At 41.8% G+C, this 16,420-nt stretch overlaps 1 protein-coding gene across 2 annotated transcripts; it reads left to right on the top strand.

Moving 5' to 3' along the window:
- The first annotated feature begins 5,467 nt into the window (after positions 1–5,467).
- On the top strand, positions 5,468–15,691 carry msh6 (mutS homolog 6 (E. coli)). 2 transcript variants are annotated; one of them, XM_084735702.1, is made up of 10 exons: positions 5,468–5,857; positions 7,769–7,971; positions 8,105–8,277; positions 8,464–11,038; positions 12,527–12,810; positions 13,825–13,942; positions 14,035–14,124; positions 14,261–14,415; positions 15,206–15,405; positions 15,512–15,691. In XM_084735702.1, exons 1-10 carry the CDS (start codon positions 5,595–5,597, stop codon positions 15,591–15,593), a joined length of 4,143 nt encoding a protein of 1,380 aa, XP_084591828.1. In that variant the 5' UTR covers positions 5,468–5,594; the 3' UTR covers positions 15,594–15,691. The 2 variants fall into 2 exon arrangements, with proteins under 2 accessions (XP_084591828.1, XP_084591827.1); XM_084735701.1 differs by having other exon boundaries at positions 7,766–7,971.
- Positions 15,692–16,420: the final 729 nt, after the last annotated feature.

Genomic DNA, 16,420 nt, shown 5'->3' with positions numbered 1-16,420 from the left:
GAGACTCCCATGTTTCATTGCCCTCTCCCTGTTTCATCCTGAATATTTAATATAAAAATGCTGTTGCGGCGCATTCACTACTTTGTTACTTTCATTCTTTAAAGGTCACCAAAATATTTTAGTTTTTTTGCTTTAATGCCGACAAATACCTTTAGCTCAAGTCCACATGTAAAAAGAGAAAAGCTTTCCAAATACGGATCTAAATGGCAGAAAAATGTCGAGTAGATCAGTCCTGTCAGTGAGAATGAGCACAAAGCAAACTTTACCATAGAGTATTTTCTGTCGCCTATGGTGGGACGGTCCGACCTGGAGGAAGTACAAGGGCACAGGCCCCGAGTGGAGTTATTTTGACAGGCCCAACATTTCACCCGAGGTCTATCTGATGTTTGAATCCTTAATAAAACTAATGCAACTGTGCTTCACTGTCACCGACTCTTTATTTCCTTTACATGTGTCTTCAGTTCAGTTCAGTTCTTTAGATATGTTATAAAGAAAAAGACATTTTTAAGATGCTTAAAAGATGTTGGAACATCTGACGTTAGGTGATGCAAAACGCTAGCTATCTGCCTTTTGCTGATATTAACTATCAGATGTAATATCTGGGATCAAATATCAAATACACATAAAATTCTGCCCAAACACTAAAAATTAAATGGAAAAAAACCAAAACAATCTGCATTATGTTCTGCAAAAAATATCAGACAACATACATGTTGCATATAGTTCAAGCTGACCAATATATCTGTCTGGCTCTAATTGCAAGGTAGGTGAAAGGTCGTTGCTAAGGTGTTTGGGTGGTTTGTTAGCTTTTGTCAGGTAGTTTTTACAGGATGTGTTGCTAGGTTGTTGCTATGGTGTTTGGAGTGGTTGGCCGCTTTTCAACAGACCGCTGCTTCCTTGAGAGCTGATGAAAGTTATGAAGGAAAGAGATGGTGAATTTCCATGTTTTCTCCAGAGTAATAGATATTCAATTATCTATGTGCTTCAAACATAACTAGCTGCATTAATTCTGCCAAAATAGGCCTATACTCTGTTAATATTTTATTTAATCTCTAGTGGTTTTATATAAAATATGTATATGTGTATATGTGGTATACAGTTCTTGACACTTTTTCTCACATACATACATGTAGATCTTAATTGTGGTATAACTTAGTTCATGTTTACTCATTGGTTATGGATGGCAAGTTTTTTCTGAATTAAAACAGCTTCCTATAACAACTGCTGCAGGTTTTATAATGCTGTCTTAATTAGATGCTTTCTATCACCCACACACCATATGCCGAAAAGTCTTAAGTGGGTGGATGTTTGGTTATTTTGAATAAAAAGGCCATCCTTTTCCGGTGGGTATAGCTGTATTTATTTACTCAGTACTTTTACATTAACATCCACATAAGCAGTTGGGTATTTTAAGTTTTTGTACATCACAACTGGAAAGAAAATTACCAGGTAGGACTGCAATATTTCAGCTGAAGATTTCTGGTGAAACGAGGCCAGTGTGTGCAACGCTGACTCATGCTTTAATGTTTGCAGACTGCTCCTTTTGTTCTTATTGATCAAAGCGCGTAACGGTGAGACTTGTTAAACAAAATGGCCACAAAACCAACGTTTATGTGCAACTCTGATTGCAAATTACCAACACCAAGATAACAGAATGAAGAAAACATATCACTCAGTTTTGTTTCAAATACTAAATTGAGCAATGCTGCAAAGGAACTGACATATCTGCCATCCCAGAGTTAAATCACAGGAATTGTATATTCAGACAAAAGCTATTGCACATGAAGCTTCTAGTATTCTACTGCACTCTGCTGGTGGTATGTGACCAGTACCGCTTATAGAGCCAATGTGTGATGCATCAACTAATTGCTGGACTTTGGAACTATAATATATATATTTTTTTTAACCATGACTGCAACTTTATAAAATGCCAATGACTGATTGTGCAGTCAGTAAACAAAAGTCAACAAAGGCAAAAAGAAAGCCAGTTAGAGTTTTTCTCTCAGAGGCTAAAGGACAAGGACACATTTGTTATAGTTAAGATGCGAGTCATGACTGTTGAGATGCTACAGTAGATCTCCACCCTTTAAGAAGAGTTTGCTGTAAAAAAAATCATGATGATGTGACATTTGTTGGGTCTGTACCAAACAATCATGCTTTCTTACATCTGGAAAACAAGATTTGCAGGTCATGACATCTCTGCAGCACTACAGTACTTCATGATAATGCTGTTTTACCACATATGTTCCTTTATCAAAAAATAAATTTGCACTTGGCCATATTGAGATGTTGATAATATTTCAATTAACTGTGCAGCCCCACTGACCTATGGGAAGAAAGAGGTCAGAAGGCAGTTTGACTCAAAGAATTTGACAGGCACATTTGTCTGCACATTTACACTTTTTGCTATCTATGATGTCACATACTCGCTTCCTCAGACACATTCATTGCCATTTTCAGTTCATCCACTGGATGCCCCCAGACTTTTTTCTCCTCTTCCTGCCGCTCCCATCTGCCCTGCAATGAAGTTATTCCCCTCACCTGTGTTTCCTCACCCATCTTTCCACCTGCACCTCCTTCCCTCGTCAGCTACTCACCATACATACCAGCCCAGAACTTTTGTTCATTGTCGGTTTAGTTTGTCCTGCTTCTTTTTCCTGCTTGCGTTTCTGTCTGCATTGTACTCTGGATATCTGTTTCTTTACCAGTTTACTGTCTGCTCACCTGATAATAAAGCTCAGAAGTCATTCCGCTCTCTGTGTCATCCGCATTTAGGTCCTATCCTGATATTCCTGTGACTGTGACAAAGTAATCTATAAATCCCTCTAAGATAATTTCATCTGAGGTATCTTAAACTGCTCAGCAGCCCAAATCCTTCGCACCTGGCTGCCAGTAATCCGTCAGAGCCAATGTATGATGCCCAAGCCAATTTCCATCTCCGGTCCCTGGGCAGGTGAAACAAAATACATACAGCACATACATTACATACAACATACAGCATTATAAAATACTGCACACTATGTACACACTCACAGGATTACTGTTATTGGTATCCTCTTCCTCTGCTTTGAAGTTTCACGGCAGCTTGCATCCAATATGTTGCATTACTGCCATCTTGAGGTTTGATTCCCACCCAATATCTGTTCACTTTAAAAAAAAATGTTTTCAGTCCATTTGTCCTTAAAAACCTAAACGAAATCTTCCCTTGAATACTGTCAGCACACCATATTATATTTTTAATACTGTCCCCTACCTGTCCTATTTACTGTAGTTGTGTCATCATTTCTTGTCGTAAATTTCCTGCTTGATATGAGTATATGCTCTAATGTTTCAGCCAATACTTCTCCACACTATGCCGTTCCCCTCTGATTTTGATCATTTAATACTGACTTCAACTGTTCCTTTTCTGACTGCTTCTTCTGACAGTTTGTCTGCGCTCATTTTCCAAGGATACCTAAATGTGTTGGGACATGATACTTTTCCCCTCCCTAACCACTCTTGAATTATTAAACCGTCATACAGTAGATGCTGATGGTTTCTGACTGTCCCAGTTTTAATACTTGTAAGGGCTGACATGAAATGTTATCTTCTTTTTTTCAGGGTTTCTGGTAAATTGCAACCAGATGGAGCATTATTGCCACAGGAGACCTTAGTTTATATTCTTTACATCAATCCAGTGTCCTTCAGAAAGGTGAAGAGGTCTTTAATAACATCATTTCCAGTGCTTCTTGTGAAGATTGATTTTAAGTCCATGTTCACAGTCATTTTTTTTCCCAATTCTGACTTTAATATGAGTCTCTCTGCTTCATACATTGGGCAGAAAATAAAAATACATGGTAATTTATCTCTGGTTGGTGGCAGACATTACAGTTCACAGTCTGATGTTTCCCAGTGAGCTGCAGTGAAGAGTTCAATCTGGTATGACCTCATCTCATCCTGCTAATGATGCACCGTTCTCTCCTGCTCTTCCATTCCTACTTCCTGTTGGATCTGGTACACGTCTTCCTTTTGTATTGTTGTCCCATAACTTCTGCATTTGTGTCTTGTTTTTCTGTCTAACAGACCATTTTATTTCTGCTCTACTGGTATTGACAGCCCTATATGATTTGCATTTAATCTGTTTTTGGACGGTTGATCCACAGTTTCAGTTCCCTGTATGCTCACATGTGCTGGTATCCACAAAAACTGAACACCTGTTCCCAATCTAATAATCCTACATCACAAGCAATAATTCTATTGAGAATATCTTGTTGACAGTTTGAGGGTGGGTTTTTTTTAAGACTATTTAAGGTTGCACTGGAATCTGAACCGATTAAAAAAATGTAGGGGCTGTACTTCTGCTTCCCACTGAAGAGCTATTGCTATAGCCATCATTTCCACTGTATCGACTGCTATGCATCAGTAAATATGTGTATATGATGTCCATATATTTCATGTAAAGCAGTGCTGACATAAGCCTGCACACACTGATTGTTCTTCTCTTTGAGTGTAAACGATCCAGTACAGCGAAATCTGTAGCTAGTTGAGATAATAACCATGGTGGAACCGCTGACATTTAAGCAGTTTGACTAATTTTCCAGTCACTGATTCCAAATTTCTTACACATATCTGAGACACCAACACAAAAACACTATTTTTTAAATTTTGTTACTTTCCCAACTCTTATCTAAATTCTGTTTTGTGGGGTGTGAATCTTTATGGCCCTGCAGATTTATCCAGTAATTATCCATGAACTGTTTTCTGTTTAGATGAAGAGGCATTTCTTCGACTTCTACCTGAAGTGTGGCACTGGCATAGACTTGACTGTCCCACAGCATAACCTTGATGATTGAGCCTGGACTCTGTCTAGCTTTAGGTCATTATGACCAACCTAATTAAAACTGTGTAAATGCTCCTCAAAGTAACTTTATAAGCCCCCCATGTAGTGCCTGTCAAGCATCTCATAATTTTCAAAACATATATCATCTACTTTATCAGTGTGATTTTTCTACATAATCCTCCCATCCACCCAGTTTCTGAGGAATTTAAATGCTTTCATGAGGGTGAGTAGATAATGACTGCATTTTCATTTTGGGGCGAACTATCCCTTTAAACTAACATCATCTCCAGTTTTTTTTCTTGTAAAAAAAAAAACACAACACAGTTGCTGAGTTTTCAACCGACATTTTGAACCCTAATGTCAGAGGCCACTTTCTAGAATTGCTTCCTGAATTTATTTTACATTTCTACCACATATCCAGATCGCTCCATCCTCCGCAATAAGTGACCAATATCTGAATCGATAATATTATTGTTATATCTGCTCTCTAGAAATGAAGTTTAGACGGGAAAGGGTAGGAGAGAAAAAAAAATCCCTGGGCGCCAAAGGGAAATTATGTTGACACCACGTGACTTCCGCATTACGGTGTTCTCGCTTCTCATTGGAGGAGACTCTTGTCCCCGCCCACAACACCCCATGCCAGCGTTTCCCGCGAACGAGGCGCTCTCGCGCGGTGTCTAGCTGGGCGCTAGGTGATGCAGGGAGGCCGAGGAAGACACAACTGTTAGGATTATCTGTAAAGTAACGTGAAAGCGGCCTCGAAACTCGACAAAACATGGCGAAGCAAAGCTCCCTCTTCAGTTTCTTCAGCAAGTCCCCGCCGTCGGTGTCCAAGCCGAAGCCCAGTCCCTCTCCGGCCGAGGCAGACCTGCCTTCAGCCGTGGAGAAGTCCAACTCCTCTCCGAAGGAGCAAGCTAAACAGACAGCTCAACAACAACCGACCAAGAGCAACGGTGTTAAACCGAAAAGTAACCCCAAGCCTGTGAAAGCAGGATTTAATAAGCTATTTGGTGACAAGGCTCCAGCAACTAAACCAAGGTGAGTTAAGCTAGCTGTTATCATGTTGGGGGCGGTGTAATTGCTGGAGGCAGTGTTTTTTTCCCTTCTGCTGAAGATTTTCTGCAAGGGCCCAAAAAATGCATTTGGTGTATCGGAAAAAAAAATCTTCTCTCTGAGTTAGTTTTAAGTTAGTCGACACAGGAAAAGTCTCTTTTGCTACCACTTTCATACGTGAAGTTGACCATGCTTTCTGTTTGCAACTTTTAGTCCTACAGAACATGCTGTGTTAGGTTTTCTTTCGGTTCTCCTGAATGTCTCTAATTTAACAACCTGGAGCACAGTATAAATTTGACATGGAGTAATGACTGTCAGTTAGCATAGCTGAGACACCTGGACTGTCTGAAGTTAGAGCCATGTTGTGTTAACTCCTCGTGGCATGGTAAATCCCCTCCTCCGCCCATTAAAAAGTATGCTGTGTGTAGGGCTGGGTGATATAGTGAAAAGGGCGATTTTTGCATCACAAGTTTCATTTTCACTGACAAAAAAATGTGAAAATCCTGATGATGTGACATTTGTTGGGATCTGTGCCATATAAGCATATTTTCTTGCATCTGAAGAATAAGATATGTAGATCAGGACATCTATGCAAAAAAATTGTGATTTGGTTTTGGTTCTGCAACTTGTATATTGCACTTGGCCACATTGCGATTAAGATTATTATGCATTTAATTGTGCAGCGATGTGTACTTTTAGGATAATGTAAATATAACATCTAGGTAACTTCTACTTCCTACACTTAAACATCATCAAAAGAACTGCAAGATTAATCAATTAGTTGTCAACAATTAAATTACTCATACACTATTCTGATAATAGATTAAATGGTGTGAGTAGTTATTTAAAGAAATAAATGTCAAAATTATTAGGAATGCACAATAAATATCGGTGCCAATAAGTTATTGGTTGATATTGCTTATCACAGCAATATCAGTCTATATCAGTATCGGTGCACATTAGCTGACAGATTATGTAAAAGCATTTAATTTGAATTTTTAGGAGAATCCTCTATGAAAGCCAAAGTATATTTGTGAAGTTTTTTGACGAACTTTACAAGAAGAAATAAGTGAGCAGTTGAAGAGTCAGAACTGTTCTTCTTTTTCATTGTAATAGTGATGTCCACTAGATTTAGTTCAGTCAGTGCCATGAAATATTAAATAATCCACCATTTCTTATTGCATCTTAGTGTTTGTTACTCTCAGTTGTTCATACAACTACAATACTACTACCTTTTCTTGTCTGTTTACTTATTTATGACAGTAAACTGAATAACTTTGGGTTATGGGGAAAAAAGACATTTAAGGATGTCACCTTACGTTGAAACATTGATTTTTGAGCATTTTTCACAATTATTTGATACTTCATAGACTAAGCCAGTGGTGCCCAACCCTGGTCCTCAGGGACCCCTGTCCTGCATGTTTTAGATTTTTCCCTGCTCCAACACACCTGATTCAAATGATCAGCTCGTCATCAAGCCTCTGCAGAAACCTGACAACAGCCTGATCATTTGAATCAGGTGTGTTGGAGCAGGGAAACATCTAAAACATGCAGAACAGGGGTCCCTGAGGACCAGGGTTGGGCACCACTGGACTAAGTGATTAATTAATCCTGAAAATGATCAACAAATTAATGTATAATGAAAATAATCGTTTGTTGCAGCCATAATGTTGGACTGCATCAGCTTTTCAGAGCTGCACTGTTTTGTCAGTTTGACACAGTCTGACCTCAGATGCCATTCGCTGTCAGCAGTAGTTTGAGTTTTTAGAGGAATACCAGTAATAGAAGCTATTAAAAATTCTACACAAGATGACCCTCCTAGTCAGGTGAAAGTGTGATACCCACATTGGTTTGGGTCACAATATGATTTTATGTCTTTGTTCCTTCCTTCAGCAGCTCAACATGCACATTCAGTGCTGGCGCCCTTGTGTGGGCAAAAATGGAAGGACACCCCTGGTGGCCGTGCATGGTGGTACCCCAACCACTGAATGGACAGCAGATGAGGGGCCGTGGACGGGACCAACGCATACATGTCCATTTCTTTGATGAACCCCCTACTAGAGGATGGGTCAGCACCAAATATATCCGAGAGTACCAAGGTTGGCTACAATTAATTCCATATTTGATTATAATAATAATGTTAAAGCTGAGGTGATCTGTCCTCTCAATAAGCAACATGATAGTATTTGTTACATGTGAATGATGAGTTATCTTGTTTGTACTGCTTTGCAGGCTCTGACAGCAGCGATGCTAAATCAGGAGGTGTGTTCTTCAGCGCCAAACCTGTAATCCGTCGTGCAATGGAGCTTGCTGATGCAGTTATGTTTGACAGCACTGAAAAAAGATTAAAGATGCCTCTTTGTATGGATCCGTCCGATGAGGAAGAGGATTATGAAGACATGGAGGTGACATTTTGATTGAATTTGGCTATCATATTGACAGATATGGATATAAAAGCATTTTACTAAAATTGTTCATCTAATGCCTCTTTTTCATCAGTAGTAATAGTAATAGAATCTTTGTTACATCTAATCAGGTTCATATTGCAGGAGACATATTTTTATTTTTATCTGTGCTCTTGTGTTTTTCAGCTTGACAAGTCAACAGTGAGCAACGAAGAAGATAGTGATGAGGATGAACCAAAACATGAGAACATGAAGTCCCCCAAGAACAGACGACGTTCATCCCGAGCTTCAACAGAAAAGGGAAACAAGGCCAAGCGCCGCCGCATAGTCGTAGCCTCAGACAGTGATGGATCAGATGAGGAGTTCAAACCAGACCAAGCTGCGTCCAGCAGTGAGGATGAGGAGGAAGAAGCAACAGTGACCAGTGAAGAGGAGGAAGGGGAAAGCGAAAAGGATTCCGAACCAGAAAGCCCCATCAAGCCTGTAAAGCGCAAACGTCCTGCAGAAAAGTCTCCTCCTACCAAAGCCAAGATACCGACCATCCCGTCCAGTGCACCAAAACGAGCTTCACCAACTATTTTAGCCAACACAAAATCTCGTTTGTCAGCCTTCTCGGCCCCTGACAACTTTGAGAGCCAGTCAAATGGATCAGGCTCCAGTGGAGGCGCCACAATTTGGGACCACGAGAAGCTGGAGTGGTTGCAGGATGGCAGGAGGAAAGACGGTGAAAGGCGGCGACAGTCAGAGGATGACTACGATCCTACGACCCTGTACGTGCCAGAAGATTTTCTGAACAGAAACACTCCTGGGATGCGTCGGTGGTGGCAGCTCAAGTCTAAGATGTTCGATACAGTCATTTTCTACAAGGTGGGCAAGTTTTATGAGCTCTACCACATGGATGCTGTGATCGGAGTCAACGAGCTGGGACTAACTTTCATGAAGGGGACCTGGGCACACTCTGGCTTTCCAGAGATCGGCTTTGGACGTTTCTCAGATGTACTGGTCCAGAAAGGCTACAAGGTGGCTCGTGTGGAGCAGACGGAGACGCCAGAGATGATGGAAGCACGCTGTAAGACCATGGCTAAGCCCACCAAGTTTGACCGTGTGGTGAGAAGAGAGGTGTGCCGGATTATCACACGTGGTACTCAGACTTATAGCGTGTTGGACGGTGCTCCCTCTGAGAGTCAGAGCAAGTTCCTGCTGAGCTTCAAGGAAAAGGCTGAAGAGGAAACCTCTGGTCACTGCCGCAGCTACGGAGTCTGCTTTGTGGATACCTCTGTGGGTTATTTCCACGTAGGCCAGTTCCCAGATGATCGGCACTGCTCACGTCTGCGCACGCTGATAGCACACTTTGCGCCCGCTGAAGTGCTCTTTGAAAGGGGGAACCCATCTGTTGAAACACGTAAAATACTCAAGGCCTCGTTGTCCTCCGCTCTGCAGGAAGGACTTAATGCAGGCACCCAGTTCTGGGATCCTCAGAAGACGCTTAAAACCCTTTCAGAAGAAGATTACTTTAGCGAGGCTGCTGGCAAGGAACAGGGGACAGGAACCAGTTTTCTCCCTGCAGTCCTAAAAGAGATGACCTCTGAGAGTGATTCATTGTGCCTTACACCTAAAGAGGGCTATGAGCTCGCCCTGTCAGCACTGGGTGGATGCATTTTCTACCTGAAGAAATGTCTGGTAGACCAAGAGCTGCTCTCCTTGGCCAACTTTGAAGAGTACATCCCTGTTGATGTTGAGTTGGAGAAAGCCGCTGGACCGGCTAGTTTCTTTGCCCAGACTCGTCAGCGGATGGTCCTTGACGGAGTGACTTTGGCAAACTTGGAAATCTTCCAGAATGGGTCAGGAGGAGCAGAAGGGACACTGCTGGAGCGCTTAGACACCTGCTCCACACCGTTTGGAAAGAGGTTGCTGAAGCAGTGGCTCTGTGCTCCTCTGTGTAACCCCACATCCATCAAGGACCGGCTGGATGCAGTGGAGGACCTGATGGGAGCTCAGGCCCAGGCTACTGAGGTTTCAGACCTGCTGAAGAAGCTCCCAGACCTGGAGCGTCTTCTGAGTAAAATCCACAGCATTGGTACTCCTCTGAAGGGCCAGGACCACCCTGACAGCAGAGCAGTTCTCTATGAGGAGGTCACCTACAGCAAGCGAAAGATCGCAGACTTCCTCTCAGCACTGGAAGGGTTCAAAACAATGCAGGAGATCATTTCTGTCCTCGCTCCAGCTTCAGGCGAATTTCAATCTATGCTGCTACATCAAATTGTCACTCTGAAAAGTGAAAAGGACGGACTCTTTCCTGACCTCTCTGCTGATCTCCAGCGCTGGGAGACAGCCTTCGACCACCAGAAAGCTCGCACCACTGGTGTTATAAGCCCCAAAGTGGGCTTTGACCCTGAGTATGACCAGGCTCTGACTGGAATCAAGAACTGTGAACGAGAGCTGCAGGACTACCTGGACAGACAGAAGAAGAGACTTGGCTGTAAAAACATGACCTACTGGGGAACTGGGCGAAACCGCTACCAGATGGAGGTGCCTGACAGCGTCTCAGAGAGAAATGTTCCTGAGGAGTATGAGGTGAAGTCGACAAAGAAAGGCTGGAAGCGCTATGTGACGAAAGAGACCGAACGTCTCTTCTCCGAGCTGCAAGGATTTGAGGAGAAAAGAGATGCCGCCCTGAAAGACTGCATGAGGAGGCTCTTCTACAACTTTGACAAGAATTACAGAGACTGGAAGACTGGAGTGGAGTGCATGGCTGTGCTGGGTAATTACAAGCCTTTTATTTTTATTTATCAGCATTATAGTAGAGTTGTCACGACACCTGAATTTTAAACTTAAATACAATACTAATATAAATGCACAATACCTCTTTCAAAAAGAAGCACTTCATACAAAGAGGTGAAAATTTCACAGGACAATAAAGACTGAACTGAGGTCTTGAATGGGAATTCAGATTTTTTTTACAGCTATAATACATTCAATAATATGAATTGTTAGTACTGTTTTTAAACATGGTATTGAAAAAGTATTGTTATTTTTGACAGCTTTTCATTATAGTCTATTTTCCAGCCCCTAGAGCCCCATTGTGAACCCAGAAATGTTGAGTACCCCAAAGTTTTATGTTAGAAATGTTCAATATTGGTCCCCAGCATTAAGAATTATCCTACATGGACAATATGGACTCTGGTTATTGAGGATGCTGAATTTATTTCTGACATTTTTCACATTAAAATAGTGTATAACACGGATGTGGCCGTATTTTAACAACCAGTGGATATAACACATTTTCTGTCACCCCTAGTAGTCATATTATTTTAGTCTGTTAGGGTACTTGCCTTTGTTATATGAATACCCAATTGCGAGTAACCTTACAGTGTAATGGTTGTGAATTAATCCACTTGACTCAGTGCCCTCCAGAACTCCCACCAGGAGTTAAAATATGTCCACTTCAGTTTTAAATAGCCATTTTGAAATTTGACAATGTCAGAAATTAATTCAGCGTTTTCAGTAACCCCCCAAAACCACTCCAGTATTGTCCAAAAAGGCCAAGCACTTCTTGACATATTGCCCATACAGTTGATTATGCTAATTAATGCTAATTGTGCATATTGCCCAACATATGCAAGTGATACATTTAAATTACTGCAGTACAAAGTGTTGTTTGGTTGTCTTGTAGTGTAGTTTCCTTCTATGTTTCTGAGGGGAAAAACCTGGGCTTGTGAAAACGTGTTAGAATTGCAGGTGTCTGCTCTGAATTCATTTCCTGCAGATGTTACCGACATGCCTCCATAATGTGCATCAGATCATGATGCCAGTCTGAGTGCTTGTTTAAAATCTTACCGTCGTTGAGTAACTATTCCATTTAAAACTCGGCTGAGCTGACAGTAATTAGTATGTTTTTCACGCTTATGGAAATCGTGCACTTGTGTTTGCTCCTGAAAGAGGCAGAGATAATTGCATAGTTTATTACTGATCCCTGGTGCAGTAACAATAATGTGCTTATAATTTGTTTTTCTGCATCTGGGTCTTCCCTCAGCCACAGGTTGATTGATTTAGTTTTAACCAAGCTGAGCTGCAAAATCTAACCATAAAATACTCAGAAGACGGATTGCAAAATATCATCTTTTTAACAATGAAAGTATTTCTGCACAGTACTCCTGACAAGGTCTTGATTGCCTTGACCAACCGAGTCATGATTTCCGATAGGAGATGCTGTTATGTTTCTAACCAATGAATTGTCGATGGTCTTCAGATGTGCTGCTGGCCTTGTCACGCTACAGTCAGGGCGGAGATGGACCAATGACCAGGCCAGAAGTGGTGCTTCCTGAGGGTGATGACAAGGTGGCGCCCTTCCTCGAGCTCACCGGATCCCGCCACCCTTGTGTCACCAAGACCTTTTTGGGTGATGACTTCATCCCTAACGACATCTTCATCGGCTGCCCTGGCAGCAGCGAAGATGATGAGGGAAAAAGCAGTGCCTCTTGTGTCCTCGTCACGGGGCCAAACATGGGTGGAAAGTCTACTCTCATGAGACAGGTGGGCTATTTATAGATTTATGATGGTGTAACAAATATTTAATTGTCATTGCCAGGTGTGTTTAACTACAAAAACCTCATAGAAGTAAGTGATAGACTGGAAATAGTTTGAATTTTACACCTGTGTGCATAGTACAGATCTATTTGAAGCAGACTCTTTTACCTGCTGGGTAACCTGCAAAAATTGTCTCACCAGATAAAAAATATTTTTATGAAAGTTCACAGGTATGGGCAGAAATTCAGGGGTGGGGGCAGTGAATGAAAACAATAACAGAAAACATGAAAACATTGGGCGCAGGGCAGGATTTCTCTTTTTCTTTCTCTCCCCACTTATTTTACATGCTTAGGTTCACTCCATTCCTGGATGTCTGTGGGATCATGTTTATGTTATTCGATCAAATAGATGCTCAACAACTGAGCCAAGAAAGCCAAATATTGCTGTTTTACAGAACTTTTGACCACAGATTATTTTCTGATTCAGGGAAATACAGTAAAATTCCCCAATACTGTATCTCTGAACTAATTTTGTAACCATATCACACACATTTAGGCTATTCTGATCTCCTTTTGATAAGTAACGTAATATTTTTTTTCATTTCCATTCAGTGAGCCTCCCTTGAAACAGCTTGGAGGCCTGCCTCCCAATTTGAAAAGCTCTGGGCTAAGCTGATTGCTGAAATGAATGACACAAAGGCAGAAATAGCCAAATTGTGGCCAATACATCATTGAAGGCCAAGTTGGATGTTTGGGAGAAATGTTTTCAGGGGCTTTGCTGCTTGTACAAAGTGCCAAAAAGTATTAGCCTTTGAAAGCTGCAAACTAGGCGCATCGCCTCTGAGGAAACCTCAACAGCTGCAGGAGCACAGGTGCTGCACCAGTTGACGCAATTTTAATCACGGATCGGTTCTGGTACTCGGCTTTGCAGGGGTAGGTTTGCAGAACTGGACCCAGTCGAGGCTCTGATTTGAAGTCTCTGTTGGCGTATACTGAGCGCTGTGCTGCTCTTTATTCACAGTGTGGACTTGTGATCATCCTCGCTCAGCTGGGCTGCTACGTTCCTGCTGAGAGCCTGCGCTTCACACCAGTCGACAGGGTCTTCACTCGGCTGGGAGCTTCGGATCGTATCATGGCTGGTAAGAGCTCCTGTAATGTAATATACATGCTGCAGTGTCTTTAGCTTCCACCTCACGGGCTAAACTTGTATTATCCAACATGTCCTCTGCAGGAGAGAGCACCTTCTTTGTGGAGCTAAGCGAGACTGCCAGCATCCTGCACCACGCCACTAAACATTCCTTTGTGCTCCTGGATGAATTGGGTAAGTTTGTTATTGCTCATTAAGGGTTATTCACAGTAACAGTGAACGGCGGAGGCAGTCTCCACCTCAGCGGGTGTTTTGTCCTCATGGTGGTTTGTTTTTGGGGTGTAACTGTTCAGCTGTGAACTGTTTGCAGGAAGGGGCACAGCCACATATGATGGCACAGCGATCGCCAGCGCGGTTGTGAAGGAGCTTGCTGAGAAGATCTGCTGCCGCACACTCTTCTCCACACATTACCACTCCCTGGTGGAGGACTACGCCAACAACCATGCTGTGCGGTTGGGCCACATGGTGAGTAATGCAAAACACACTAAATGCTGCATTGAACAGGAGCAGACTATGTCACAATGCCAAAACTATCTTAAAGGGGAATATCTTCTGAATTGTATTTGATTATTTCATCCTTTCTGTTTAGCCTTATCCACATCTGTTTTTCCTGAACTGCATCAGTTTAAGGTCTAATATGACCGTACTGTGACACTAAAGGCATATTAATAGTTTTAAAAGTCTGCCTTGGAGCTTTTTTTTTTCACATTTTGAGCACAACAGGGCAAGTGCCATTTACTTCATTTATATTGGAGTGAAGGCAGACTTCTCTACCGCTGATATCTCAAGACTCGGCAACTTGCATAAAAAGAGGCCAGAGGAAAAATCTGTATTTTGATTGTGGGGTGAACTGTCCCCTTAATAAAAAGAATTGGTATCAGCAGTTCTGGCCCTGTATTACTTTGGTATAAGATCAAAACCAGATTTTGCAGTGTCACCCACCCCTTAATGAAAGCAATGACTTGAAAGATTTTATCTTGAGAGAATTAATTAGTTCTAGTTTGTGGGCTCATCAGCATTACAACACATTCCTGGCGCCATCATTGCAGGTGCTCCCCAACTGTGACACAACTTGTAACTAAAGATCCAGCAACAATTTGCTAATTGGATGTGGATTATTAATTATGTGCACAGGTGAATAATTTCTTCCATGTGCTTGGCAGGTTCTGTTCTTTCCCCCTGTTGCTCTCATACAATCTGTTGTGCTGTTTTGTGTTTTCTCATTCATGTGTATTATGTGTAATGTCCCTGTCAGGCGTGTATGGTGGAGAATGAATGCGAGGATCCAAGTCAGGAGACCATCACATTCCTCTACAAGTTCATCACCGGCGCTTGTCCGAAGAGTTACGGCTTCAACGCTGCTCGGCTCGCCAGCCTGCCAGAGGAGGTCATCCAGTCAGGACACAGGAAGGCCAGAGAGTTTGAGAAGACCACCATCAGCCTCAGACTTTTCAAGTATGTATCAGGGTTAATGTGTTCTGTAGCTACTGCAGAGACACCCAAAGCAAGGATTTGAACTTTCTCAGTTCTGATTTTTCCTCTTTCGTCTCTCCTCTTGCAGGAAGCTCTGCCAGTTCGCTGAGGATGCCACTCTGGGAAACACACACTTTGCTTCACTTGTTCAGATGCTCAACAACCTGTAGTTTGTAAACATGATTTGTTCCTGCTGACGTTTTGTTCTCGGCGTTTGAAAAAACACTACTGTAATGATCTAATAAAGTTTATTTTTAAAAAATGACAATGTTTCATCTAGGAAATTAAACCCTTTTAATTCACGCTAGCGCCTACATAACGGTTATTGAATACTTCACAATATATTAAGTCTAGATGTTATGATACATGCATACATTTCAGTCTGTATGAGAACCCACAATCACCAGTACACATGAATGGGGAGGAAGGGGGGAGGGGCAATGAAACCATATAGCGCTGTATATAGATACTTGTCTCAGCTTCAGTAGAGTAAAAAGCCTTTTAAATTCTCCAGCAACATTGGCAAACAAGGGAAAAACATCAAAATTATCTGTGCTTTCACAAGACTTGCCTTTTTCTTTCTTGATCAAAGTGAAACATTAAGTCTGTTCTCTACAAAGGAATTATGAATCTTAACAGTCAAAGAAGCAGCATTTGTGCCCATTATTGAAGAGAAGGCAAGCACATTGATTCACACAGGGCAGGATGTGTATAGATCATATAATCTACTTAGTCAGTGACAGGTTGTCATCCAAATGTCATTGGATAATTTCTGAACAGATGCATTACAATCCCCTGGCCCCAACCAGCAATGTGTTTTTATTTGGTAAAGAAGAGGCTGTCTTAAAGGAGCAGTTCACCCCAGAATCAAAAATGCATATTTTTCTGCTGGCCTGTAGTACTATTGATCCATCTAGATTCAACCTTTACTATCAAAAGGGACATTAAATTCTGTATTTTACTCAGAGCCTTTTCTTTGTTTGGTTTTGGTATCCAG

This window comes from Lutjanus erythropterus, chromosome 14 (assembly GCF_056507025.1).
Source record: "Lutjanus erythropterus isolate fLutEry1 chromosome 14, fLutEry1.hap2, whole genome shotgun sequence".
NCBI classification, from domain to species: domain Eukaryota; kingdom Metazoa; phylum Chordata; class Actinopteri; order Lutjaniformes; family Lutjanidae; genus Lutjanus; species Lutjanus erythropterus.
Note: the sequence above shows the minus strand (reverse complement) of the source record. Positions and strands in the feature narration are given on the sequence as shown.